The following is a 24650-nucleotide window of genomic DNA, read 5'->3' as shown; positions in this document are numbered from 1 at the left end:
GTATTAAGTGACTGGTAACACATCTTCCCTTACTGGGTTACCTGCCCTGAGGGCAGAAACTGTCTCACTTAAATTTACATCTTTTATAATGTTCATTTCAGCATGTGGTTCATTGTAGACTTTTTTGATAAACACTTACTAAAGGTAATTTGCTCATAAAGACATCCCTTTAACAATCAACCTCAAGATGTAGAGTCAAAATTTGTAGTGTGAATTTTTTTGTTCCTTAGTACATCAGGTATTTGCAAAAATATATTTGATATACATTCAGATATGGTAAGAACTTGGAGCTTGTGTCCTTGAGGATCTTTTAAATAGGATTTTTCTTATGAGCTAACTCTTTAACAAGCTTAGGGAAAACCAGAAAGCTCAAAGAAATATATTTTTGAAGGAAAACGATAATTGTCAGATTTTTTTTTTTATTTGTTTTAACTTCTATTCATAAACTCATTTGGGTTAAGAGTTTCTAACTTTGTTAAGCACTCAAAGGAAAGTGTGATTCCTCCCCTAGTGAGATACACAATCATTTCCATTAGGGCCTTTCCTAGGGCAGAAGTCGTAGTTTGAGCATTTGTTTTGATTTAACCAAGAAAATGTGCACTTTAGGAAATGAAGAAGGAAAACAGCTTCCTTAAGAGCCAGTCTGAGCAAAGTGCCAGAGAAGTCTGCCACCTGCAGGAAGAACTGAAGAAGACCAAGCAGTGTTTGACTCATAGCCAGAATTTTGCAGAAGAAATGAAGGGTAAGGAAAACTTGATGTTTTATAATTATTTCTCTAAGCTACCATTCCTGAGAGAGAGGATGGATAGCATTAGAAACTTTGCATTTTTCCGTATATTCTCCTAGAAAGATGTCTGCATTCGATGTGGAGAAAGTTTTCTCTCATCCACTTTTTAGTTTCCAAAGTGATAGTTGGACATTGTTTTATTGGAGCACATTGAGTCCCCAAACGCCTGGTTTTCAGCACTTTGAAACCAGAGGGGTAAATATTTCCCACACAAAAGTAAATTGTCAGTGCTGACTGTTGCCCGAGAGTGCTATTGATTGTCTCAAGTGTGTTTGTTCGTTACATTCAGACAGCTCATCTCCTCGCTCATTACCATTTCCCATATAATGGAAAATCCCTTTATGAAATGCATGTGTCCCAGCCCTTAATGACCATTGATTTTTGATGACTAGTTTGACTGAATGATTTTATTTCCTTACTTTAGAGCTACAGAATTATGCTATACACACTAAATGAATCCACTGCTAGTTTCCCATTTATCAGTGTACCATATGTCTTCTACTTCATTTATTTTCTCACCTGGGGTATTTGCACATCTGAGATTTTTTTTTTAAATCCTCAACTGAGGATATTTTTATTGATTTTAGGGAGAGAGAGAGAGAGAGAGAACCATCAATGTGAGAAACATTGTTCAGTTACCTCCTATTATATGTGCCTCAACTGGGAATGGAACCTGCAACCTTTTTTGGTGTGTGGGACAACACTCCAACCCAGATGAGTCGCCTGGCCAGGACTCTAGGATTTCTTTTAACCTGACCTGTGGATTATGTGTCACACTTGCTGGTGACTGTTTTCTTTTTAAAATTTCCATCTCCCAAAGATGGCTTTCAATTTTTCCACAGCAGTGGTAAAAATGTCAGTCTCTCTTGAAAGAAAACCATGGCAAAAGTGAAGGGTTGCAGGCATTTTCCAGTGTTAGTCATCAGGGTATTGTCTCAGGTCCTCGTGAGCAGAGGTGATTGATGGCCCTTGTGGTCAACTGAGAACCCTCATCCAGTAGGTAGAATGAGGTTAGCATTAAATATAGGAGCTGTATTGTAACATCTGCATTTAGAATACATCCTGTCCTTATCATCTACCATTAAGTTTCTCAACTTATATTCTCCCTCAATATATTTGGGGTGTATAAAGCCTTCCCACCACTGTTAAATGAAATCATTGAGCTTATTCTCAACTGGATGGGACCATTGGGTAGAGTTGTGTTGTTGGACAGAAAACAAGATTTTAAAGGAGTTTGAAATTTGGATAATTCTTGAATTTATAAACACCACCCTTACTACAAGGGGCTGGGATGTGGGTGACATTGTTCCTAAGTAATATTCCTATATAGGCCTCAAGAGTTAGTGATTTTAGGATTTTTTTACTCTTTTGTATTTAATTCTATAGACTTTGGCTAAAATGGTGCGTAGTTACTTATTTTCCTGGAAAATCAGTATTTTTTTTTTTTTTTTTGAAAATCAGTATTACTCCACAGTAACATGGGTAATTCCATTTCAGTGCTGCTTTTGACACAGTTTTCTTTCTTTAAATAAGTATATCAAAAGAGTTGAAAAATATAGTCAGAGATGTGGTGAGTTTGTATCCAACCATTGCAAAAAAGCAAGTATCACAATGATCTTTTACTGGTGGAGGGTCTTGCCTTCAGTTTATAAAACATGCAACATCATTGAAGCACAATAAAATGAGTATTCCTGTACACATATACATAAACATGTACACAGAAGAAGAAGAAAAGCAAGTTGCAACACTTAGGAAAATAATCTGTTGGTATTTTATATATTTTATGCAACAACCCTTTATTAAGCTGCTTAGAAGGAAGATGAACAAATGTATTACCACCCCTAAAAGAACCATGTCTCTCATTGCTGTAATTGACTTTATATGATGATTGTCAGGTGATCTATTTTGCAGGAGGTACCTGGGCAATAATGCCAGTTTTTACAGGGCTGAGAAGTTGTTTGTTTAGGTGTTTTGTTTTTTTTCAGTTTAAAATTTTTATAAAGTAAGTATTTAAAACAGTGACAGTGCTTTTTATTATTTTATTTTCAATAGCTAAGAATACTTCTCAGGAAACCATGTTAAAAGACCTTCAAGAAAAAATAAATCGGCAAGAGAATTCCTTGACTTTAGATAAACTGAAACTTGCCTTGGCTGACCTGGAAAAGCAGCGTGATTGTTCTCAAGATCTGTTGAAGAAAAGGGAACATCACATAGAACAACTGAGTGAAAAGTTAAGCAAAACAGAGAGAGAGTCTGAAGCTTTATTGAGTGCTTTGGAGGTAAAAAAGAAAGAATTTGAAGAATTGAAAGAAGAGAATACTCAGTTTTTTCGTTGGAAAAATGAAAATGAACAACTTATAAAGCAAATGGAATCAGATAAAGAAAGCTTGCTGAGTAAAATTAATCAGTTGGAAACTTGTCTTAAGACACAAAAAATAAAAAGCAATGAATACAACGAGAGAGTAAGCATATTGGAGATGGAAAGAGAAAACATAAATGTTGAGGTGAGAAACCTCCACAATGTGATTGATAGCAAGACTCTCGAGGTAGAGGCTCAGAAACAAGCTTATGCAGAGCTACAGCAAAAAGCCGAGTTCTCAGATCAGAAACATAAGAAGGAAATGGAAAATATGTGTGTGAAAGTTTCTGAGCTTACTGGGCAAGTTGAAGATCTGAAGCACAAGCTTCAATTACTTTCAAGTGAAATAATGAACAAAGACCAGCGTTACCAAGACTTGCATGCAGAATATGAGAGTCTCAGGGACCTGCTAAAATCCAATGATGTTTTGGTGGCAAATGAGGCTCATCACAGAAATCTTTTGGCTTTTGAGCAGCAGTCTGCAGTGAATAATTCCTTTGCAAATATAGGGGAACAAGGAAGTATGCCTTCAGAAAGGAGTGATTGCCATGTAGAAGCTGACCAAAGTCCAGAAAATTCATCCGTCTTACAAAATAGAGTCATTTCTCTTGAGTTTTCATTAGAGTCACAAAAGCAAATGAACTCAGATCTGCAAAAGCAGTGTGAAGAGTTGGTGCAAATCCGAGGAGAAATAGAAGAAAACCTTGTCAAAGCAGAACAGATGCATCAAAGTTTTGTGGCAGAAACAAGTCAACGCATTAGCAAGTTACAGGAAGACACTTCTATCCATCAGAATGTTGTTGCTGAAACTTTAATTGCCCTGGAGAACAAGGACAGAGAGGTGCAGCTTTTGAATGGAAAATTGGAAAGTGAGCAAGCAGAGATTCAAGAATTAAAAAAGAGCAACCATTTACTTCAAGAATCTCTAAAGGAGCTACAACTTTTGTCTGAAACTCTGAGCTCAGAGAAAAAGGAAATGAGTTCCATGCTTTCTCTAAATAAAAAGGAGATTGAAGAGTTGACCCAGGAGAATGGGGCTCTCAAGGAACTTAATGCAACCTTAAATCAAGAGAAGATGGATTTACTCCAAAAAAGTGAGAGTATTTCACAGTGTATAGTTGAAAGGGAAAAATGTATTTCAGAGTTATGTAATAAGTATGAGCAAGAAAGACTTATTTTATTACAAAAATGTGAAGAAACAGGAAATGCATTTGAGGATCTCAGTGAGAAATATGAAGCGGCACAAGAAACAAACTCCAGATTAGAAAGCATGCTAAATGAATGCATTAGTGTAAGTGAAGATAGTAAAAATGAGTTGGAACAGCTAGAGGAAACATTTGCAAGGGAACACCAAGCATTTGTAGCAGAATTAGCTTTAGCTAAAGAAACTCACCAGAATCTAAAACAAAAGTTGGAGTCATTGCAGGGAGGTCTGAGAGCTGAGATTGAAGAACTTCAAAACAATTCCAAGAGCGAGGCTGATGATTTAAAGCGAGAGATCATGACTTTAAAGGAAGAGCACAGCAAAATGCAAAAGGAACTGGATGCCTTATCACAAGAGAATGAGCAGCTGAAAAACTTAATGAAGATGAAACATGAGCATCAGAATCTAGAATTGGACCTAAATAATGACTCCATGACAGAAAGAGACAGTGAGAAGAGTAAATGTCATGTCCAACTTCCAATGGAGCTTGAAGTTAAAGATACTTCTCAGGACAATTACGTTGCACAATTGGAACAATTAGAAGCTAAGCTAAGAAATATGGAATTACAACTTGAGGAAAGTGAGAAGGAAAAGAAGTACCTAGAGCACGAATTACAGAAAATTAGAGAATTAGAATCTAGAAATTTGCAGCAAGACATTCAATCACGAGAAATTAGTGGCCTTAAAGACTGTGAAGTAGATACAGAAGAAAAGTATATGTCCATGCTTCATGAGTTGTCAACAAGTCAAAAGGACAATGAGCAGCTGCAGTGCTCTCTACAAATGGCATTGAACAAGCTGAATGAGCTAGAGACAATGTGTGAAATGCTGCGCAGTGAAAAGTTTGAATTAATGTCAGAGCTGAATGACTCAAGATCAGAATGTATCACAGCAACTAGTAAAATGGCAAATGTCGAGAAACTAGTCAGTGAAGTTAAAATATTAAATGATGAAAATAGTCATTGCCAAGATAAGTTAGTGGAAGAAATGCTAGAAGGTGAATGTGGTGAACAACAAAATTCAGAGACATCTGTGTCCTTAAATCCTTTAGATAACAGTCACATCTATGAGCACTTGACATTGTCGACCAAAGAAGTTCAAATGCACTTTGCTGAATTGCAGGAGAAATTCTCATCTTTACAGAGTGAACACAAAACTTTACATGATCAGCACAACCAAATGAGCTCTAAGATGTCAGAGCTACAGTCCTATGTTGAAGTGTTGAAGGCTGAAAATTCGGTTTTGTCAATGAGTCTTCGAAACTCTCCAGGTGACTTGGTAAAGGAAGGGAAGATAGAATCCAGGGCGAGCCATTCGCTGTCACTGTCATTCTCTTGTGTGGCTGACAGCCCTAGTCTTACTAGTGTGGGTGAATTATCATTTTGCAAAGATCTTTTAGAACAGACAGGGGAAACATCCCTTTGGAATAGTTTGGAAGGGAATGTTTCTACAAACCAGTCTAACCTAGAGGAGGTATCTTGTAGCAGTCTGGAGGAGGAGGATCTGCCCAAGACTGCTGTCCCATCAGCCTCAGAGAAGAGTATTGAAGAACTTGAGATCCTCTGTCAGATATACCAGCAGTCCCTTAAGAAGCTAGAAGAAAAAATTGAAAGTCAAGAGATCATGAAAAAGAAGGAAATTGAAGAGCTCAAACAGTTATTAAGTTCTGAAATGGAAGAGCTTGACTGTCTTAGGAAGCAGCATTTGTCAGAAAATGAACAGTGGCAGCAGAAACTGGCAAGCGTGACGATGGAGATGGAGTCCAAGTTGGCAGCAGAAAAGAAACAGACAGAACACCTGTCACTGGAACTTGAAGTAGCACGACTCCAGCTACAAGGTCTGGACTTAAGTACCCGGTCTTTCCTTGGCACCGACCTTGAAGATGTAAGTACATGGATTTACATGCTGTTTCTCTAATTACATGTCTAGCAGATACTCAATAAATGTTTGTTGAATGGAAATCAATGTTGAATTGACCTTAAAAGTAGTTTTAGCGTTTGAGGGCATTAAATATCCCAAAGTTTTTTTAAAAAAACAATCCAGAACTTTACGAATATGAGTAAATCTTTTTGGGAGCTATATTTCTACAGTTATTACATTTAAACACTATTATATGGGAAATTACTAAAGAGGGCTTTTAAACTCTCCTGGAGAAAATTATATGGCATCAGAACAATGTCTTCAGGATGTGTATGTTGTGTGTTTTCATTCTTTGTGAGTTAATAAAACACACTTATATATTAAATTAGAGCTTAGGAATGCTTTTGTGATATGAATTTTAAAGTCTCTAGCCCTTTCAGGCTATTTTTAATGTTACAGAGTTACAGTAATGACACTAATAAAAGAGTATATTACATGTTACTGAATCATTTTCTAACAATTTGCTCTGATACAAATCTAATTTGGTATCAGTCGTTTAAAAAGACATTTCTTTCTTTATAGAATAAGAAATTGCTTAGTTACTTATAACTTTGTCCTTCTAGTCTGCCAGCTAAACTAATAATTCTTCATGGTCGACGATTCTCACTTTGTTCCTTCTGCCTCTGTAAGATAGGAAAGGCAAGTGGTGAGGAGTCAGCAGGAGTAGTCATAGCAGCTGATTCCCATTTTACAGATGAGAGGAAGGTGATATCCAGACATGTGATTTTTCTGAGAATGTTAAGCCCTTCGGCTGGAATTCTGCTCAGAAAACCTTATTGCCTTTTCTTGAAGAATATCAGAAATGCTTAAGATGGAAGCTGAGCATGTCATGTGGAATTGGTTAGCCTCTTGTTTGATAATCACAAAGAGATATTTTATATTTAGGCTATGTGGACTATTTCTAGCAAGAAAAACAATATATGAAATTTAAGTGTATGCCAATGTGGATGATTAAATAACTGGAGGTTTGTCTTCATGATAAAGACCTTACCAGTGCCTTGCCCAGAGAGAACACTTACTGAATGTTTGTTTAATTGTGGAGTATTTGGATGGAGAGAAGGGAATATTGTAGGAAATATTTTATTTGAAGAGATGTATTTAGCCAAGGTAAGAAGCCAGTTGCTGTAAAATAATAATTAAGCCTATTTATTCTATTATGATTCTTCCTGAAACATAAAAAGCATTCTTGTTATGTATTACAACTGCAGGCTATTCAGGGTGGAAATGATAACTGTGACACTAACAAATCAGAAGAATGTACTACTTCAGAAACTAAGAGAGCACCAAAGCAGGACATTCATCCAATTTGTGAAAAAGAGGTTCAGCAAGACCTCAGTCTAGAGGAGGAGAAAAGCACCAAGCCTGAGGCAGTTCTGCAGGCAGGAGAAAGTCCTCAGGAGCTGTCCCGAGAAACCAGCTCTGATTCCCCACTGGAAGACAAAACCCAGGACTTTCCAGAATGCATTTCTGAGTCATCCCTTTCTGATCCTAATCCTTTGGTACCTATGGATTTTCTAGAGGCTCAGGTAACCACTCAGAATCTCCAGCTGCAGGTAAAAGAGATATCAAATGAGAATTTGAGATTACTTCATGTCATAGAGGAACGGGACAAAAATGTTGAAATTTTGCTAAGCGAAATAAAAGAGTTAGATTCAAAACTCAATTTACAGGAAGTACAACTAACTACCAAGATTAAAATGTGCAAAGAATTGGAGGAAACCATTGAGAAACTTAAGAAAGAAAAATCTGATTTAATGGAAAAATTGGAATCCTTTTCTTGTGATAACCTGGAGTTCCACCAGAGAGTAGAAAGTTTGGAAGGCCTCAACTGTAGTTTAGAAATGGGCACAGCTAAATTGTCACATGAAGTTACTCAAGATAATGTAGCCAAGGTGAACGACCACTGGAGAGAGAGGTTTCTTGAAGTGGAAAACGAGCTGCAGAGGATCAAGTTGGAGAAAGGCAGCATTGAACATCATGCCCACTCTGTGGAAGCTGACATAGAGAGAGTTCAAACAGAGAAGCTGCAATTAGAAAAAGACTATGAATCTAAGCAGCAAGTTATAAGCCATCTTGAGGAAGAACTCTCTATGCTCACAAGTGAGAGAAACAGGCTTCATGGGGAATTAGATACTTTGTCAAAAGAAAATAAAGAATTGGACTTGATGTCTGAAAAAATGAAGGAGAAAATTCAAGAGCTGGAATCTCATCAAGAGGAGTGTCTACAGCACATTGAGGTGATGGGAGATGAGCTGAAGGACAAAACACAGCTCCTTCAGAATTTGTCCTCAGATAATGTCCGTCTGCAGGAGCAGCTGCAGAGTTTGGAAAAGGACTCACACGCACTGTCTTTGGGAAAAAGTGAGCTGGAAAACCAAATCGGACAATTGAATAATGAGAAAGAATTGCTTGTAAGGGAATCTGAAAGCCTAAAGACCAAGTTTCATGAATTGGACCAGGAAAAGCTGACCATTGCCAAGGCCTTGGAGGCTGCACTAATGGAAAAAGGCGAGGTCGCCATGAGGCTGAACTCAACGCAAGATGAGGTGCATCAGCTGAGAAGTGGCATGGAGAAACTGAGGGTCCGCATTGAAGCTGATGAAAAGAAGCACCTCCACGTCTTAGAGAAACTGAAAGAAAGTGAGCGTAAGAATGATTCGCTTCAGGATAAACTTGAGAATCTTGAAAGAGAATTGCAGATGGCGGAGGAAAACCAAGAGATGGTAATTCTTGATGCTGAGAATTCCAAAGCAGAGGTAGAGACCCTAAAAACACAAATAGAATTGACCACTGAACGCCTGAAAGCTTTAGAATCAAACCTTGTCACAATAAAGTCTGAAAAAGAAAATCTGACTCCGCAACTACAAGAAAAACAAGGTCAAGTGTCTGAATTAGACACGTTACTCTCTTCATTAAAATATCTATTAGAAGAAAAAGAGCAAGAAAATATGCAGACAAAAGAAGAATCTAAAGCTGCAGTGGAAATGCTTCAAACAGAATTGAAAGAGCTGAACGAGGAGGTGTCAGCTTTGTTTGATGACCAAGAAACCAGGGAGGTCAGAGCACAGAGCCTGGGCTCCCCAGTGCAGGTCGTGCACCAGCTGAGAAACAGCATCGAAAAGCTGAAAATCCACCTAGAAACTGGTGAAAAGAAGCAGCAGGAAAGTAAGCATCATGCAGACTTGCTTAAGGATAGAGTTGAAAACCTTGAAAGAGAACTAGAGATGTCAAGAAAAAACCACGAGCGTGTGATTCTGGAGGCTGAGAACTCCAAAGCAGAGGTTGATACCCTAAAAGCAAAAATAGAAGAGATGGCCCCAAATCTGAGAGATTTGGAATTAAACCTTGTCAATATAAGTTCAGAAAAAGAAAATCTGACAAAAGAATTACAAAAAGAGCAAGGACGAGTATCTGAATTGGAAACATTAAATTCTTCATTTGAAAATCTGCTGCAAGTAAGAGAGCAAGAGAAACTTCAGCTGAAAGAAGAATCTAAAATTGCTGAGGAGAGGCTTCAGGCACAATTAAAAGAGCTAAAGGAGAAAGTGGCAGCCTTGTGCAATGACCAAGAGACCTGGAAGGCCAAACAACAGGATCTGAGTGGTCAAGTAGATTATCTTGAACATGAGAAGTCTAAGTTGCTGCAAAGCCTTGATGAGGCCAAAAGTAATTACACTATTTTGCAATCTTCTGTGAATGGCCTCATTCAAGAAGTCGAAGATGGCAAACAGAGACTCCAGAAGAAGGATGAAGAAATCCATGTACTCAAAAATCAAATCCAAGACCGAGAGCAGCTTGTCTCTAAACTGTCCCAAGTGGAAGGAGAGCAGCAAGTTTGGAAGAAGCAAAAAGCAGACTTGGAGAATCTCACAGTGGAACTGGAGCAAAAGATCCAAGGGCTGCAGTCCACAAATGACACTTTGCAGGACACCTTCGAAGCGCTGCAGACTTCTTACAAGGACCTGGAGAAAGAGCTTGAGTTGACAAAAATGGAAAAAATATGCTTTGTTGAAAAAGTAAGTGGCTTTATCTACATTTTCTCTTGTCATGAGGGAGGGAAACCACTGGGTGAGTTATATTTCCCTGTGGATGGTGTCTGCAGTATTGGACCAAACTTTTTAAAGGTCTTCAACTTGGGAGACATTGAGTTGGCTCCAGTAGTAGTGACTCTTTTGCTTGGGACACATTTGTCTGGGACTCTTCTAAGGATTGGTCCAGGTTTTCAATGTGGCACCTGGACATGGGAGAAGCTCTGGGTCATGCACAGTTCCTGGTTCATTACACTTCCCTTTCTCACAATGCATCAGAATAGTACCCTCCAAGGCACAGGTGAGAATCTGCTATAAAGGGTATAACATATACTAGTTAGAATCAGAAGGGATCCCCTTTGTCCCTGGGCTGCCTTTAGGAGAAAGACCTATTAGGATGGTGATATAATTGTCAGGGCAGAACCTTCATGGCTCCTAGTGTGTATCCTGGGGATTTTGTGCTTTCAGTTCCCCTCTCTTGTATTTTCTTATTTAAGTCTCCTGTTATTTGTAAGCTGATGATTAAAGGGAAGATCTGCCCTCAGGAGGCTCACTTATTAATGAAAAATTAAGTTTTTTGCCTTCTTTGCTTGCTTACTGATCTAGCAAAGTGATTTCATCGAATCACATTTTTATTGGACAAATATTAAAGGAGAAAGGGTGTGTCCAGAAAATGCAGTCAATCATAACTTTATTTTCCAAGAATTTCAAGTTTTTGGATGGCTAGCAAGAGATGGCGGTTCTGGTAGAGATGATTAGAAAAACTATAGCAGGCTGTTTCAACGTCACGGAGCAGATGCAAACAAAGAGAGCTTTAGCTGGCCGGAACTGATCAGAGTCATGTTTCTTGCAGAGCAGTATGGCATTGGAGGATTAGTAGAGATCCAAGAAATGATAAAAATCTGAGACGCTGCCTCATACAGTATTCTCTGAGGTTTAAGTTTAATTCAAATTAATGCCTTTATGAAGGATTTTAATACTGAGTAATATTATCTTTTCTTGTTATTCCTTTCCTTATTTCTGTCTTTTATTAAATCTTTGCTGAGAAGAAAAGGTAAGCTCCCCAGTAGGATTTGAGCGTATTAATTGAGTGGATTAGTAAAAGGAGGTTTAGCTGGGTCCCATTTTCTTACTGAAGCCTGAAGTGATGTCATGAATATGTTGTATCTGAGGGATTAATTTGATCAAAACAGAAAACTAGAAGCAGGTCCTGATGAAAGATTAAATTTCAGGTGGACGCTATGACTTTGAAGGAAACTGAGCTGCAGAGGGAAATGCACGCGATGATGCAGAAAATGACGGGTTTGGAAGAAGAATTCAATGGGGAGAAAAACAGGCTCACTGAAGAATTAAATTTAATGTCGGAAGAAATAAAGAACAGCAAAGTAAGCTTTTCTGTGACAGATTGACAATTCAATGTGCACCCTCTCCTTGTTTGTTTTTGTAAGACCTTTTGTAATGTACCAAACTTTCTTAGCTTTTGAGAAAAATAACCACACGCGTATGTCACAATCAGGTTTGCAGTCATCTCCACCAGCCAGCATTGTCATGAACCCAGGAGTCATAAGAGGCCTCTGAACACATGGCCAGACCTGTCATGGAGCCCAAGTACTTTTTTTTCATGGAAGGGGACCCTAAGTACTTTTTTCTCATGGAAGGGGACCCTTATACTGTAAAATATATATATATATATATATTTGATTTCAGAGAGATGAAAGGAGACGGGGCGGGAGGGGAGGGGAGATAGAAACATCAATCAGAGGGAGTCATCAATTGCCTGCTTCCTGCACACCCCCTACTGGGGACCTAGTTAGCAACCTGGGCATGTGCCTGGGAATCGAGCTATAACTTCCTGGTTCATGGGTCGATGCTCAACCACTGAGCCACACCAACCGGTCGTGGATGCTATTTTAGAGCCGGGTTAATGTGACAGATCTATAGCATCTGGGCTGCCACTCCCCACTGCTGTTCCCATAGCAGACACTGCCTCCCTTCCTCCTGAGTTTCTTAACACTGAGTCCTGGGTAGCAGCCACCGTGCATGCAGAGCTGGCAGATGCAGGGAAACCTGTTTGCCACTCCCAGATGTCCATATGGTCCTCATGCAGCTTCATCCCTAAGGAATACTTAGGAAAGGATAGCGGAATAGAGTTGTGATTATGAACCTGAATAATCACAAAACGTTGAAATGACATTTGTAATAGCCTGTATCAGAAAGAAGTTGGGGAAAGTTGTACTTTTCTTTAAAGTACTATATTTAAGCTAATGAAAATTTAAATTTTTTGGTGTTTAATCTCGGAAATTGACAAAGAATTTTCTGGCAATGCTGTGTAGGAGTTCCTATTGATAAGTTTGAGTATCGCATCTGCTGAAATCTTTGGCATTGAGCATCTTGGGACTATCCCAAGAATATTGTTATTCGTACTTCACTTATAGGCTCTAAAAATTGCTAGGTGTTTAACCTTAAGTTTATACATATGAGAGTGTTAGCTTGCTGTGGCTTCATTCATTCATTTTATTCATTCTATAAATAACAAGCACTGGTAAGGTTAGGGGATAGAATGTCGACCCGTAGCTCTCCTGTGCTGCTTGTATTCATAGAGCTTGTGGTTTAGACACACAGTAAGGCATTAAATAAGAAATATGAAATAATTATAAACGGTTAAGTGCTATAAATGAAAGAAATAAGATTCTTGGGATTGGGCTGTGGGGATAGGCAACAACCTAATTGAGATCGGGTGATCAGAGAATGTTGCCTGCAGGATGAGGAGTCAGACCCGCAAAGAACCAGCTAGAGCATGGAACCTTGTGGGTCTAGGGGGCAGTGTGGTAAAGTCTTTGTGTTTTTTAGAAATTGAAAGGAAGCCATTGTGGCCGAAATCAGATGGAAAGTGATCTGTGATCTGAGAAAAGATTAGGGAGGAAGGAAGGCCATGGTAAAGTGTTAGAATAAAGTCTGAAGTGACCAAATACATGAGGCAGGAGTTTAAAGGAAAGTTTTGGGGTGGATATATTCATTTGGCTAGTTCAGAATATAGGTCATATTTCAGAATTAGGCAGTGGTAGAAAATACAGACCAAGCCCAGAGATCCCCCATTGTGCAGCGTGATGTGGAGGAAGAAGAGCAAGCCGGGAAACAGAAGCCATGGTGAGGCCAAGCAGGAGCGAGTCGTGTTCCAACAGCCAAGAGTGGAGGGTCAGAGCCTCAGATCCTACTTACAGGTCAGACGAGATGAGGACTGAAGCGTGTTCCTTGTATTTACAACGTGGAGGTGGACGATGCCATGAAAAGCTATTTCAGGAGAAGTTGGGATGAAACGAGGTGGAGTGGGTTGAGTGAATAGGAGATGAGGCAGTGGACATAGTATGTGTATAGACTCGTATAGAGGCAGCTCTCTCTGTGGGATCAGGCACAGGGGAGGCAGGTGCCCCCAGGGCTGGGGTTCTGCCTGTCCTGCACAGAGGAGGGGGGCTAAAGAGTTCAGGTCATTTGGAAGGAAATTCTTAAAGTGATAAAACATGGAATCTAAGCTGGCCAAGGAAGAAAACTGTAAGTCTGGAATGTGGAGGTCGTCATGGTGGTGCTGTTGATGAGGTCAAGGAGTTACTGCAATGGAAACACTTACATAAGCGAACCTGGTAGCCAGGAGGGTATAGTCCCAGAGTGGTTTAGTGGAAGTCAGGTTTCATAGATTCTGTGGTCCCACTGGAAGTGACCTAGGAGGTGGCTGGGCTAGAACAGGGGATATGTCACTGCAGATGAAGTTGCAATTTAAAGTGAATACACTGCTAAGGATTATAGCATTATTCTGTATAGATTTTTGTCTTGCCTATAAACTATTCTCTTCCCCCTCAGTACTCATATTTCCTGAAGACATATGTCAAGGTTCTTAATTATTTTCCCATGATTGTATAACTTTATTTATTAGGGTCAATTGAAGGAATTCATGCTAGAAAATCATGAATTGAAAAGGAGCTTGGATTGCCTACAAAAAGACCAGATGGAAAAGCTAGAGAAAATGAGAGAAGAAATAGCTGGATACCAGCTACAGCTCCAGGAAGCTGAAAAGAAACACCAAACTTTGCTTCTGGATACAAACAAACAGGTGACCCGCGAAGTTTGGTTACTGGGGGAGCTGGATTGTGTGTGTTGACCATGGAAGTGAGGCATTTTTTTGCAAGAAGGTCAAAGTTCTGCATCATTATTATGCTATATGACCTTAGGAAGGGTGCCATCATGTTTTTCTCACTACCTTTCCCTCCGTTACCTGCACATGTCTCATTCATCACTGCTTTTTAAAAAATACCTTTCCATCTTGGAGTGCGAGGCGCAAAGACCATTTGAATTGGCCCTTGAAACAGCAGTTCTATTTTTAGTTCACTTTGCTTACAATGTTTTTAGCTGAGCCTCCTGGCTAAAGTAGCATTTTCTGCCCCAGCATGAAACGGAAATCCAGACCTATCGGGAGAAGTTGACGTCTAAGGAAGAGTGTCTCAGTTCCCAAAAGGTGGAGATCGACCTCTTGAAGTCTAGTAAAGAGGAACTCAATAACTCTTTGAAAGCAGCCACCGAGCTTTTAGAGGAATTGAAGAGAACCAAGGTATGTTTACTCTTTTTTAAAAAAATATATTTTTATTGATTACAAAGAGGAAGGAAGAAGGAGAGAGACATAACTGAGAGGGAATCATTGATTGGCTGTGTCTCCTGCACACCCCACACTGGGGATTGAGCCCACAACCAAGGCATGAGCCCTGACTGGGAATCAAACCATGACCCCCTGGCTCAACCACTGAGCCACACCAGCAGGGCAATATGTGTACTTCTCATTGCTTCATGACCTTGAATGGCTTATGCAGAATCACCGTGGTTTTAATGGTATTGAATTACAAGGTTTCATTTTAATTTTTGTGAAAAAGTTTTTTGCAGTTAAAAATAATATCACTCATCAATTTTCTGCTGAGTTATTTTTAAAAGTCAGTGGATGGCCTACAGTCTCATTGCATATATGAACTTCATCCACTGCTCAGCGAATTCTCTCAAACTACTTCAGGACTTCTCAAGATGGAGGTGAAAGTTGTACCACTGACAGATTAGGGTGGGCCCCTAAGTAATAATTTGGTGGTAATTCCAAATTCTTGCTTGATGGGTCTCCACGTTCATTGCTGTCACCAAACCCACTTTGGCAAAGGTGAGGCAGAGCATTTGGTCAGGCACAGGTAGGTGTGCATTCTCCTCTTCCTCTCCACACAGGGATTCTAAAACTGTGTTCTTTAGATAAAAAGGAGGTGAACCCTAGTCCCAGGGTTCTTAGACTGGAGGTGGTGCTTCAGGAATTCTACTTGTAAAGGGATGTTTTGATTTCTACAGATAATTTTCACAAAATGAATACCATCCAGAATGTATAATAATGAAGCTGGATAATAAATATTGTTCCATAAAAGCCTTTGTTAAAAGATGATTTAAATTTTAAAGATTATGATACTAATTGTATATTGAATATATTCAAACAGAAAACTAGGTATTAGCTTCTTAGGTTTATTGCTCATATACACTTATCAAGGTGAAGGAAATATACCAATAAAATATATACCAGCCTGGCTGGTGTGGTTCAGTGGTTGAGCATCGACCTATGAACCAGAATGTCACGGTTCGATTCCAGGTCAGGGCACATGCCTGGATTGCAGGCTCAGTCCCCAGTAGGGGGCGTGCAGGCTCAGTCCCCAGTAGGGGGCGTGCAAGAGGCAGCTGCTCACTGATTCTCTGTCATCATTGATGTTTCTATCTCTGTCTCCCTCTCCTTTCCACTCTGAAATAAAAAAAATATATATATTAAAAATAATACATACTCACAAAATTTAGAATAACGTTAATGATCAATGATGTTCTGTTACAAAATGAGATATGTTAGTTTTAATAATGGAAAGATGTAGTTTCAGGTCTACTTTTTTATTTATTCACTTTCTGCCTTTTTATTTATTTATTTATTTTTATTTTTATTTTTTTTAAATTTCTTTATTGATTAAGGTGTCACATATTTGTCCTCATCCCCCCATTCCCATCCCACACCCCTCCCCTTGGATGCCCCAACCCTCTGTTGAACTTAAGCATTGGTTAGGCTCATATGCATGCACACAAGACCTTTGGTTGATCTCTCCCCCCTCCCCCCACCCTCCCCTATCCTCCCTCTGAGGCCCGATAGTCCGATCGATGCCTCCTTGTTTCTGGTTCTGTTCTTGTTCATCAGTCTATGTTGTTCATCATTTCCCCTAGATGAGCGAAATCATGTGTCACTATAGATATACTTATAAGAATTGAATGTGCGACGAGCAATAATAGTTATGCTGACAGGCAAATGAATCAGTCTGTAGTGAGTTTCTTTCTGGACCAACAGTTCTTTTGAGACCCAATATCAATGTCCACCGGTTCCCTATGAGTACATGTCGGCACTGACCCCTCAGCTCTGGATGGTGGACAAATGGTGGTAATGCAGGTCTGACTCCCTCTGGTTTGGTCTCGGCTGGACCCAGGGGCACTGCTTCACCCGGATCCAGGGGCCCACGGCCTCGCCCGGACCCGGGGCCAGGCTCACCCGGATCCAGGGGCCCGCGGCCTCGCCCGGACCCGGGGCCCAGGGCTCACCCGGCTCCAGGGGCCCGCGGCCTCGCCCGGACCCGGGGCCCAGGGCTCACCCGGCTCCAGGGGCCCGCGGCCTCGCCCGGACCCGGGGCCCAGGGCTCACCCGGCTCCAGGGGCCCGCGGCCTCGCCCGGACCCGGGGCCCAGGGCTCACCCGGCTCCAGGGGCCCGCGGCCTCGCCCGGACCCGGGGCCCGCGGCCTCGCCCGGACCCGGGGCCCAGGGCTCACCCGGCTCCAGGGGCCCGCGGCCTCGCCCGGACCCGGGGCCCAGGGCTCACCCGGCTCCAGGGGCCCGCGGCCTCGCCCGGACCCGGGGCCCAGGGCTCACCCGGCTCCAGGGGCCCGCGGCCTCGCCCGGACCCGGGGCCCAGGGCTCACCCGGCTCCAGGGGCCCGCGGCCTCGCCCAGACCCAGGATTCAGCCTCACCCGGACCCAGGGGCGCATGGCCTCGCCCGGACCCAGGGGCACGTGGCCTCACCCGGACCCGGGGCCCAGCCCCACCCTGACCCAGTTCCCAGCCTCACCCAGACCCAGGGGCACGCGGCTTCACCCGGATCCAGGACCCAGCGGGGTTTCGTCTTCTTGATCCCATTTCCTGTTGGTCAATTCCATCTCAGTAATTCCTTCGGCCATTTTCTCAGAGCTCCAGGGCAGCCGCCGCAGAACTCGTTGGGCGGCGGGCTCGGCGAAGCTCCGGTGTGTCCGGTGCGCGGCAGCGGGCTGGTCCGGGGTGGCTGCGTCGGCCCTTGGGTCTGCAGCGGTGGCCAGTCACCGAGCGTGCGCACCTGGCCGCTTCCGGGGCGTTGAGATTCTTGAAGGACTCGGAGGTCAGCAAGCGCGGAGTCTCCCACCCCATGACTCCCAGGGGCTCGTCTGTCCGTGCTCGGCAGCGAGTGGGGCCTTCCCCTCAGCCGGAGACCGCCGGGGGAACTGCGCCGAGCACGTTCCAGGCCGCCACTGTGTCGTCTGAGCCGTAGTTCTTAAAGTGTGATCTTTGGGTCGCCGGCATCAGCATCACCCCGAGTACCCCTCTCTTTTATTCTAGTTGTAGAGCGTCTGCTCAGTCAGCCCTCCGGTGGTTCTGGATGGTGTCTGCTCCGCCCTCCCGTCGTAGACTCAAAATTGTTGTGGTAGGCAGCAATCAGGCTTCCGCCCTATGCCTCCATCTTGGTCTTCCTTTGTATAGTTAAGTCTTGATTGTTGTTGGTGTCGCTGGGAGGAATTGTCCTCCAGGCCAATTGGCCGTGCAGATCCTCTGTGTCTATAAAGGAAGAGTTGCTATGTAGGAGACAGATTTATGGGCCGGGTCTTGGTGCAGCAAGGCTTTGGCGCTCATTGATTCTGCCTCTGGAATGTGTCCTTTATGCGAGTGGTTGAAATCTGGTGTCATCTCACACCGACCACTAGATGCCCTCGTTTCTGGGTCTCCAATGGTGTGTAGGTCAGCTACTACCTGAGACCACTCAGCAGGACTTACGGCAAAAACTGCAGTTTCCTCCTCCTGTCTGAGCGTCCCTAGAGCAGTCCGACTAGAACCGCAGTTTATCTGGTCAAGCTGCCATAGGGCAGGCCACCCACATGCAAAAGCCGTTGCTTGGAGCCCAGGTGTGCCTGCAAGACGTGCAGGGCGGACCTGCAAAACGAGCGGGGCGGGTCCCAGGGCGGGGCGGGTCTCAGGGCGGGGCGGGGCCTCAGGGTGCCACCAGGCCATGGCGAGGCGAACCGCACTGGCTGCAAGTCTGCTTTTTCTGTTTTCCACGTTCCCAAGCCCCCTCATTCCGCACTCCAGCGCAGCAAACACTGATTGCTGGGCGCACCTCCACAAGGAAGTCACTCCCACTCTCCGACAGGAAGGCCGAGAGTCCAGCCTCTTCCCGCAGGCGTCTGGGGAGCTAATCTCCCCTAGGGTTGGAACAAAAGCCACAAGTCCCTTCCCCCGACCCACGCGCCTCCGCACCTCAGCTTCTCCAGAGTTCGCTCTTTCCTCTTCTCTCTTAGCTGTAAATCCACCATTCAGCCAGCTCTCCTGTGGTTCTGGGTGGCAGACGCTCTGTGCGCGGCGAAGTTCCTTTGTTTAACTTTGAAATTGTTGTGCGCGAAGTTCCTTTGTTTTACTTCGCTGCCTTCTTAGTTCTCCTCTCTCAAAATGGCTAGAGGACTTGAGTGTAAGACAGGAAGTCTTAAGAATCCTCTAAGTCGGTGTTGGCGGTCTCCGGGGCCCCGAGGATCTCAGTGGGGAGCTGGGCCAGGTCGGTGACGCGGGTGGGCCCGTCTCGCAGAAAGATGGTCTCTTCCTTCACCGAGAGCCGCTGCGCCGAGTCCGCGGTCGCCGCCACAGCAGCTGCCGCGGCGCCCACGAGCTCATGGCCCCGGCTGCGGTGCTGGCTGAGAGGAGCCGCCACCCGGTCTGGGGAGACGCGAGCAGGAGTCGCCGTGCTCACCAGTCCATCTTTTAGTTGTTTTTCCAAAACTGCCATGCGAGGCAGCAGATCAGCCGTTCACCTCCGCCGCCATCTTGGCCTGTAAAATCTTCACTTTCTGCCTTTTTAATCTTTGACAGTTTTACTGTGGGGAATGTCTGTGTACATACCATGTACAAAATGGTACATTGTTGAGTCTATTCAGATCACATGTAATTTTAATGAAGTACCCAGTTGATAAGCATTGTTGAAATGGAACTAATCCATCTCCAATCCAATTATGGTTGGATTCAGAAATAGAAAATTTCACAAGTGCAGATGAACTGCAACATTGCTAATACAAGATCTCAAGGTGAAATACACAGAGAATTAAATCACTAGCAACATGATTATGGTGCTCAAGTTCTTTTATTTTAATAGTTTGGTTTGCCTTTATATATTCATGATCTCTTACCAGAAACTCTTAAAGCTAATTTATTTTAGAATTCTGCATTTTTTTAGATATTACATAATACAATGCACATGCCACATCCTCCTATATAATAAAAGGCTAATATGCAAATCGACCAAACAGTGGAATGACGGGTTGCTATGATGCGCACTGACCACCAGGGGGCAGACGCTCAACTCAGGAGCTTCCCCCTGGTGGTCAGTGCGCTCCCACAGGGGGAGCGAAACCAGGCTCACAGCTGGCGGGCGCAGCGGCTCCCACCACTGCGGCAGGCAATGCTAAGAATGTCCGACAGTCAGACATCCTCCGAGGGCTCCTGCGAAAGGGTGCAGGCCGGGCTGAGGGGCCCTCCCACCCCCCCCTCACCCTCCCACCCCCGAGTGCAGGAATTTCGTGCACTGGGCTTCTAGTATTATACTAGAGGCCCAGTGCACGAAACTCGTGCATGGGGGTGCAGGAGGGGGGGGGGTCCCTCAGCCCTGTCTTGGCCTGCAAAGACGCCAGCATCCCTCACCCCGGCCTCTAGCCAGAGGTTCCTCCCCTCCTTCTGCACAGCCTCTGGGAAGATGCTTGTCCTGGGGCCTCCTCAGGGCCCTGGCCCACGACGCCCTACAGTTCGGGTACTCGGGGGCTTGGGCTTTCAGGTCTGGCTTCCTCACCTGGCATGGTGAACATCAGCTGCCATGGGAGCCTTGCCTTAGGAGTCACCCCCTTGGACCATACTACTTGCGAGTGTGTGTGTGGGGGGTGGCCTCGGTGGCAGTGATTTGATGTCTGTAGCATGCCCGCTGACACCCACCACCGCGGCGCCACACTGGTCCCATCTGGACTGCCGGCAGGAGGCTTTCAGTCTGCGACTGGGGCTGATGGGCTGCGACTGGGGGCTGCAGGTGGAGGACCCCGGCACCCATAGGGCTGTCAGCATCTGGAACTGGAAAGATCCATTTTTCTGGTTCCTTCCCTGCCGCGCGGATGCTGAGCTCCGGGCCCCAAAGGCCTGTTCACTCCCGCCGCACGGCCGGCCGGGGCGGGGGCGTGTGCGGGCGGCGCCAGGGGACCCTTTAAGTCCCGCCGCACGGCCGGCTGGGGCAGGGGCGTGTGCGCGCGGCGCTGGGGGGCCCTTTAAGTCTCGCCGCACCGCCAGCCGGGGCGGTGGTGCGTGCGCGTGGCACCGGGGAGGCGGGGGAGCCTGTAACTCCCGCTGCACAGCCGGCCGGGGCGGGGGCGCGTGCATGCGTGCGGCCTCGGAGGCCCGTTTACTCCCGCCGCACTGCCCGCTGGACCGCAGCACAGCCATGCGCAGACGCTGAGCTTGCGCTACCGCTGGCGACGCGAGCTCAGCGTCCTGCCGGCCCCATTTGGTCCCTGCCCAGCAGCGCAGTGGCCGATCGCGAGTCCCCGCCCCCCGCTCCTCTCACCAGCCCAATCGGCTACCCCGGCCACCCCAAGTCCCGCCCCCCTGTGCCTCCCGGCCCAATCGCGGGCATAGCGGAAGTACGGTCAATTTGCATGTTACTCTATTATTAGGTAGAATAATATCTTAGCAGGCTCTCGGGTAGTAATCATACCAACCCCTATTTCTGTAGCAAAATATGTGACTGTTCTCACAAGGTAGGATAAATAAAGACTAGAAATACTTTGGTATCCAATCAAGTTTTGCCTCTAAATTATTTTCAGAGTTTTTTTTAGGATGTTGCAATTGTGGTGAAGGAGCTTGAACTTGCATTGCTGAGAAGTGCATGGTGCCGTAATTCTCTCACCATTCTATTCACTTTGTAGTTGAACTATATATAAGACTTAAATTTGTATTGTGAGCCTTCACTTGGTGTGACTAAGACAAATGCTATCTTAGGTATTGAAATTTTGCACCAGCAGGAGATTACAAATGCAAACATAATTCTCTGAGAATTTTTGATCCACCAAGAATATGTCCATGGACTCTTATCCATGCCTCGTGTTGGATAAACACAGGCAGCGTGAGCCACGTAAGAGAACATTATCTTAGCACCATGCTCTATGTTTGCTGATGCTAAGACGGGAAGTGACAAAACCATTGTCTATTGGGGAGACCTGGAAAACTGAGTAGAAAGGGTGAATTGTTTCATTCATCTTTAGATGTTTCAGTTTGAACATAATCTTAGATTTACAATATATGATTCTTAGTTATATCTCATGGTTATTTTTCTATGTGCTCACTAAAAGAAGTTGAAGGTTTTAAATTCAAGGTTTTGCTTTGTAGACGGACAATCTAAAGTATTCCAGTCAGCTGAAGAAGGAAAAGGAGCGTGCCCAGGGGAAAATCAAGCTGTTGATCAAATCCTGTAAGCAGCTGGAAGAGGAAAAGGAGCTGCTGCAGAAAGAGCTGTCTCGCCTGGAAGATGCTGCGCGGGAGAAACAAAACTCAGGTGGGGTCAGCTGGGCATGGCCAGGCCAGCTCGCTGGTGTGTGTGCCAGGCATGGTTTTAGCACTCTGTTTATTACTGCCCGCTGGTTCTCAGCAGTTGTCCATTTCCAGTTTTCGAGTTTTGTGCTCAGCTTGGGGTCATTCATAGAATTCAGAATGAACCCTGAACTTTGAAATAGGATGTTCTATGAAACGTAAAAAGCTTGGCAGCACTTTTTTGCTAGTGAGCCATTCCAGGGTGAGTTTTCATGTGATGATGTCCCTCTCAGTAGCTCCTACGTCACAGGCAGATTGGCCTCTGAGCTGGTGCTGGCAACTTACAAACAGCTGGTTCTGGTCATCCTGGGCCCATCCTCATGGCTCAGCCACATGGGAGGGTGGGAGGCTTATTTTTGGGAGTGGTGATAAAAAAGAAAAGAAAAGATAACCTTTCTCCACTTATGCCCGAGGGGAATGCCGCTTGCCGTGTGCAAAGATGATGGCGAGCATTGTATGCATGGCTCTGCTGGACCACGCTGGGCAGGGTGTGTCAGTGGTCTTCCCGCTGAGAAGAGTCCTCAGTATATGGGGCTCTAAGGAGGTTTTCTAATGGATTTAATGGCAGCTACGAGTTGCCAAGACTCCCACTTCATAGCCTCCCCCAAGCTTTTGTCCATCAGACTCTCCATTGTTTACAAATGGTTTTCAGAGCCTTTTGGACCTGCCTTGTCACAGGTCCCCTCTGCCTCCCAGAGCTGTCACGACTGGGACTTCATATTCTTTACCAACTTACGTTGTTCATTCACGTATGTTGGAAAGAATGGACTGGGATCATAAGGGATGTGCTAAATTAGTCCATTTGATCTCATGAACAACTACAAGAAAGTTTGATAGGCTGGAAGAAATACATGCTCAATTTGGGTATGTAAGCTGTCCTAATAAGAATATTACCTTGATGTGATCCTTCCCAAATGAGGGTTGTTTAAACTCTAAGAACATGTATAGATATATCTCCCCAACTTGTGAAAAATAAAATAAAATAAAAAATACAAGCCTAAGGTTTTCTGCTTTATGATGTCCAGTGTCAACTAGAAGAATGTGAAGTGACGTGTGTGATTTCTGACAGGTCCTGTTGTGGATGCTAATGTAGATGAATTAATGACCGAGGTGAAAGAACTGAAAGAAACCCTTGAAGAGAAAAGCAAGGAGGCAGACGAGTATCTGGATAAATACTGTTCGCTGCTTATAAGCTATGAGAAGTTGGAGAGAGCCAAAGAGATGTTAGAAACACAACAATCTCAACCTAATGTCCAAAGTTCTCCTTCGCCGAAGTCAGTTGTCCCGGGATCGCCTCCAGTCCCTTCTGTTACTGAAAAGCAGAAGTCATCCGGCCAAAGTAAAGGTTCAGGCAAAAGGCAAAGGAACAGTGGGATTTGGGAGGATGGGGGAGGGACAGCACCGTCCACCCCAGACACGTTTCCTAAGAGAAGCCGGAAGGCGGTCCGCAGTGGCGCTCACCCTGCAGAGGACTCAGAAGACGCCGAGTTTGAGCCTGAGGGGCTTCCAGAAGTTGTAAAGAAAGGTATGGCTTAGTTGTAGAATAAGATTATCTGTGTTCTTTTCAAAGTCCACATGGCATTTCCCATGCAAAAGAGAAGCATTGAGTTTTAGGTTATTGTGCAACTGTACGAACTAAAGTTCAGAAGCAGTCGCCTACTTTTAAGGCATGTATTTTCCTTTCTGTCATGAGACCAAATAGGACCTAGTTGCTCATGTCCCACTATAGAAACCGCTGGTCCATTTGCAGAGTGACTATTTGAAACTTGTTTGGAATTTGATATTCCTGTGCTGGAAAGTCCCCAACTGTAGGACACCCTCCTAGCTTTCCTGTCTGTAGTAAGGGCTGGAGGATGGACCCGAATATGCTGGCCCCCTGGCTGGAGCCATGTACCACCTTTTTTTTTTTTTTTGTTAATCCTTACCCAAGGATATTTTTTCCCTTTCTTTCTTTCTCTCTTTCTTTCTTTCTTTCTTTCTTTCTTTCTTTTTTTCTTTCTTTCTTTCTTTCTTTCTTTCTTTCTTTCTTTCTTTCTTTCTTTCTTTCTTTCTTTCTTTCTTTCTTTCTCTTTTTAAGAGAGAGAGTGGAAGGGAAGGGAAGAGACAGAGAGAGAAACATTGATGTGAGAGACACATCGATTGTTTGCCTCCCACACACACACCGACTGGGGCTGGGGATCAAGCCTGCAACTGAGGTACGAGCCCTTGGCTCTTTAGTCCTCAGGCCGATGCTCTATCTACTGAGCCAAACCAGCTAGGGCAAGGCTTTTTTTTATTTATTATTAAGTTGTCCTCCCAAGTGTGGCCCAGGGACGGGGAACTGTTGTTACTGGTTCATGACCCCTCCACCCACCCCCCCCCCAAAAAAAAAAATGAACACACCAATATACAAAAATCAAGAGTT

The 24650-nt window shown here is 44.1% G+C and overlaps 1 protein-coding gene across 5 annotated transcripts in view; it reads left to right on the top strand.

The window, feature by feature from the left end:
* CENPF (centromere protein F) overlaps positions 1 to 24650 on the top strand; it is a 52947-nt gene that overhangs the window by 22796 nt on the left and 5501 nt on the right. For all 5 annotated transcript variants that reach the window (XM_079761352.1, XM_079761348.1, XM_079761350.1 and 2 more), the window contains exons 11-18: positions 607 to 742; positions 2840 to 6234; positions 7479 to 10286; positions 11531 to 11683; positions 14227 to 14403; positions 14737 to 14898; positions 22046 to 22211; positions 23316 to 23771. In XM_079761352.1, coding sequence (XP_079617478.1) covers positions 607 to 742; positions 2840 to 6234; positions 7479 to 10286; positions 11531 to 11683; positions 14227 to 14403; positions 14737 to 14898; positions 22046 to 22211; positions 23316 to 23771 — 7453 coding nt within the window. The remainder of the gene's footprint in view (positions 1 to 606; positions 743 to 2839; positions 6235 to 7478; positions 10287 to 11530; positions 11684 to 14226; positions 14404 to 14736; positions 14899 to 22045; positions 22212 to 23315; positions 23772 to 24650) is intronic.

Source organism: Cnephaeus nilssonii, assembly GCF_951640355.1.
Source record: "Cnephaeus nilssonii genome assembly, chromosome: 21".
In the NCBI taxonomy this organism is placed as follows: domain Eukaryota; kingdom Metazoa; phylum Chordata; class Mammalia; order Chiroptera; family Vespertilionidae; genus Cnephaeus; species Cnephaeus nilssonii.
This window is presented reverse-complemented; position numbering and strand designations above follow the sequence as displayed.